General features: G+C 36.0%; 1 protein-coding gene across 1 annotated transcript; it reads right to left on the minus strand.

The window, feature by feature from the left end:
• Positions 1 to 251: 251 nt before the first annotated feature.
• On the minus strand, positions 252 to 713 carry LOC138885562 (uncharacterized). Its single transcript, XM_070166522.1, has one exon. The coding sequence runs from the start codon at positions 711 to 713 to the stop codon at positions 252 to 254; it is 462 nt and encodes a 153-aa protein (XP_070022623.1).
• Between the last annotated feature and the right edge of the window lie 227 nt (positions 714 to 940).

Raw genomic sequence — 940 nt, forward strand, 5'->3', positions numbered from 1 at the left:
TTTTGACATTGCTATAATTCTTCCTTTGCCTGTTCTTTGTAATTCAATATCACTGAAGTTCTTTTTATTCAATTGCTGAAGCACTTTCTTAAGCCTATTAAGCTTCCCTACTAATTGATACATTTTTGTTCATCTGATTCCATTCTTCCAGCTAGCTTCCACTTTTTTCTTGAATTCCGGATCCATACTCCACATGTTGAAATACTTGAAAGGCCTATTGCTTCTCTGATTTCCATTCTCCCAATTAATTATTATTGGACGTGATCAAACAATCCTTCAGTCATATAGTGAACCACTGAAGCTGGCAGTTGTGTCATCCATTCCATGTTTACCAATACTCTATCAATTCTACTCATTACTCTATCATCTCCACTTTTCTTATTATTCCATGTGTAGAAAGCCCTTGTTGATTTCAGCTCTTGAAAGCAGCATGTATCAACACATTGCCTAAAATCTCTAATTTCAGCCATTGTCACTGGGCTTCCTATCCTATCTTCCTTGTTCAGAATACTATTAAAATCCCCCATCACAGTCCATGGGCCTTGAGTATGATTGTAAATATCAACTATCTCCTTCCACAGATTTCTCCTAAGAGCCATATCATTATATGCATATATCATAGTTACATATAACCTCTTCCCAGTACCTTTGTGCCTCACTTCACAATGTATTAACTGATCTGTTATTCTCAAAATATCTACTTCATATAGCATTGGTTTCTACATCAATCATATTCTCCCCCTGGGTGTTTTGCTAAATTTGTTGTAAATGATCATCCATCACATAGATTAAAAGAAGCTCTATGAGCTTTGGCTCTCTTAATCTTAGTTTCCAGGAGCCCAAACAGGCCAGTACCACTATTATGCATAAACAAATGAATATCTCTTTGTTTATCTGGCTTATTAAGTCCCCAGACATTCCAGAATCCAATCTTATCCAT

This window comes from Nicotiana sylvestris, chromosome 2, assembly GCF_000393655.2.
Source record: "Nicotiana sylvestris chromosome 2, ASM39365v2, whole genome shotgun sequence".
NCBI lineage: Eukaryota > Viridiplantae > Streptophyta > Magnoliopsida > Solanales > Solanaceae > Nicotiana > Nicotiana sylvestris.